Source organism: Galeopterus variegatus, unplaced genomic scaffold, assembly GCF_000696425.1.
Source record: "Galeopterus variegatus unplaced genomic scaffold, G_variegatus-3.0.2 Scaffold1019, whole genome shotgun sequence".
NCBI classification, from domain to species: Eukaryota; Metazoa; Chordata; class Mammalia; order Dermoptera; family Cynocephalidae; genus Galeopterus; species Galeopterus variegatus.
Window position 1 is genome coordinate 154,300 of NW_007727130.1, and position 3,041 is coordinate 157,340.

The 3,041-nt window shown below is 34.3% G+C and overlaps 1 protein-coding gene across 1 annotated transcript in view; it reads left to right on the forward strand.

The window, feature by feature from the left end:
- Positions 1–3,041, forward strand: part of PPM1K (protein phosphatase, Mg2+/Mn2+ dependent, 1K) — a 26,869-nt gene that overhangs the window by 15,549 nt on the left and 8,279 nt on the right. Inside the window, exons 4-5 of the mRNA XM_008574255.1 lie at positions 771–799; positions 1,191–1,258. Coding sequence (XP_008572477.1) covers positions 771–799; positions 1,191–1,258 — 97 coding nt within the window. The remainder of the gene's footprint in view (positions 1–770; positions 800–1,190; positions 1,259–3,041) is intronic.

Here is a 3,041-nt window from a genome sequence, read left to right on the forward strand (position 1 = left end):
AATTTTTCTTTTGCTGTGTCGACCTACAACACTGGGGGAAAGAGAGAGCTGCAGAAATACCCGTTTTATGAATTATATAAAATTATAAACGTGCGTTAGAGCCCAAGAGCTTTACTAGCCTTTATTTAAACAATGAATTTAATTATTCTATTTTTAAAAATGCTTTCTAGATACTAAATTTCTGCACTAAGCACCATTAACAAATGCTTTACTCCTTGTATCTGGTATAGGAGGTGCTTTGATTCCTTCCTGGTATATATTTAAATCTCAGTAATTTGGTGGTATACTGTAGTTCACATCATCTCTAACTATGTACTGCTTCTCAGGTATAAATTATTCAGTGCTATAACCATGAATTTACCCTTTTGTTATTGGGACAATTCTGATATTTCTACCAAATAAATTTACAGTGCATTTTTTCCGACTCAATATAGATACTGATATACTGTGTTTAAGATCAGCTGTTTCAGTGAGTGTGTGTGTGTGTGTGTGTGTGTGCGTGCACGTGAGTGTGTATGGGGATTGAGATGTGTGTCTGTGTTGCCACATATGTGCAGTACAGATGCACTTGGATATAGTTTGTTCCTATCTTGGAAGCCACAAAACTAAGAAAGAAGTGTTATTACTTTGTAATGAAAAAAATTGACTCAACTACAAAATACCATCAACTTGAGCAAATTGAATTTTATTGATTTGGCATCTCCTGGAATATTATGTAATTTGCTAGTGAAATTTTCACCAAAATAAAAATCCTTCCCCTTATTTTGCAGCTCTTTTTCTGCTTTCCCCTGTGTTGCAGGTTTGTTGTGTTTGAGCACAATTCCTGGGTGAATTTCCTATTTGCCTCTGTGCGTGTTATTTGTGGCAGAGAACTGTGCCTGGTCAGCAGCTCTAGACCTGGAGCCCGTGGACACTATATGCTGGGCTTCAGTGGAAAGAGAGATCTGCTTAATTTTGTCCCAGGTGAAGGAGTCCAGCGGTTCCTAGCCTGGACTACTGGAAGGTTCCCACATCCTCTTTGTCCCATTAGTTGAGATGACTTGCAGTAGAAATTGTCCAGTGAGTGTTAAGAACTTATTGAAAGATGTCTTAGTTTTATCGTTTTGTTGTTACAGCAGAAAGTGAGAATTTTTACTTCCATGTTAAATGTTAAATGAAAGTAAAAGTTGATTTAATATTTATATTTTTAGACGCTTAGCAAACCAGAATCAACAGTTAGTTTTGAAAATTTTCCCATACATACTGAGATTTTGGAACTGTAAAGTGGGGTTGGCAAAAACTCAAGCACTTTTAAATTACTAGGCGTCAAAGCCATGAATTAACGGGCCTAAACAACTAAACTTTTGTTTATGAAATTTTAACTCTTTTGTTGTGGCCAATTAAAAAATACTTTAAAAAAAAGCTGTTGCTAACAGTTTAAAAAAGGGGAGGAATACTAATTTTCCTGGACAGGTAGCATCTGAATAAATGCCCGTATTCTCTTGCCTGGCTCTTTAAATCATTTGAAAATATTACAGTTGGTTAAACTGGACAGATTTCATTGTTGTATAGTCATTTGGTAATCTCAAGGGTTAACATTTGTAATATAAACATCACTAATGCTTAACATAATGTCATTATGTTATACAATGACAAATATGTAACGTATTTTAGCATTGCAGAAATATCACTTTGGCACAACAGTTCCAAAATCAAGAGATAAATGGGAAGATAGTGCAACTAAATGCTATTTTTCAAAAAAGTAAATTCAGCATGACTATAAAAGATTAAGTAGAATTTATTCATGTTTTCTTATTTTACTTTTCTGATTAAAGCAGGCATTTTAATATACAGTACTGATTGGTAAATCTATTTATGTGTGTTTCTCCTTCCAAAATGCAGTACTGATGAAGTTTTAAAATTGTCTTTTTGGAAGAAAAAAAAATCTGGAAAGACTGAGTCTCAATCAGTCAAATCAATAGCACTGTATTTTTCCTAAATCTACCTTTAAAGTCAAAATCATCATCTTTGGATGATCACCTGAATATTTTATTTAGATCCTTTAAAGAATGAACAATGTTACTGGAGATAATACCTGCTTTAAATAAGCTATCTTTTTCAATTTCTTCTACTTCACTTTATTTTTCAGCCCATAATTTCACGGTATTCTCACTTTTGGCAAGGCTCAATGCATGTTAAATTTTTTTTAACAAGTGGTAGAGAACTTAAGACAGACTCTGTTAGAATAAATCAAAGGAAGATGCACAGATGCAGTTTGACTTGGATGGAGGAAACAGTGGTAACCTCAGGCTTAGCAACATTGAATTTTATTTGTTATTAGTCAGAAAAAATTAATATTCTTGGAATGCTCTGGGCCCAGGCAGGACCACAGGAGTAGCAGTTGGCAGTACTGTCCTACATTTGGATATAATCTGTCTGTATTAGATCCTTCTGGAACTAGGAGTGTTAACTACATCAAGTTATGAGAAACTCCCTACATTTTCTACTTATATATTGATGGCTGTAACTCTGGTTCATGTCTAAGGAGGATAAAGATAGTCAGAAAGGAAAGTGAGACTTTAACCATTTTAGGGGTTTTTGGTGAACATTTGTAAGATTAAAACAGTTGTAGAAGGAAAGAATATAGAATATAGCACTTGAGTAAGAAATGATATGCCATTGGCATATCTCCCTTAGCCTATTAATCAATAATACTTTCACAGGATTGGAGTAAGAAATAGAAGAGAAAACTTCTAAATCCATTGATTATAGAAAAGTCAGCTTGCCTGAATGGGCTCAGTAGACCTAAACCATCCTTCCAGATTAGCCAATCTGATTAAATTTTAATACTTTCAGTCCTGACACCTGATATACACACAAAGGTGTCATTATAATTATGAGTTCAAGTCAGCTCTACTTTATATGAATGGAGGCCAATTGGAGACAGCGATGCATTATTTACCAAATTAGGTTAGCAACCTTTTCTGTTTGCATGGAGCCTTGTTACTGAACTTAATCCTTGTTTATCTGCATGCTGTTACTTACATAGTTCATTTGCATTT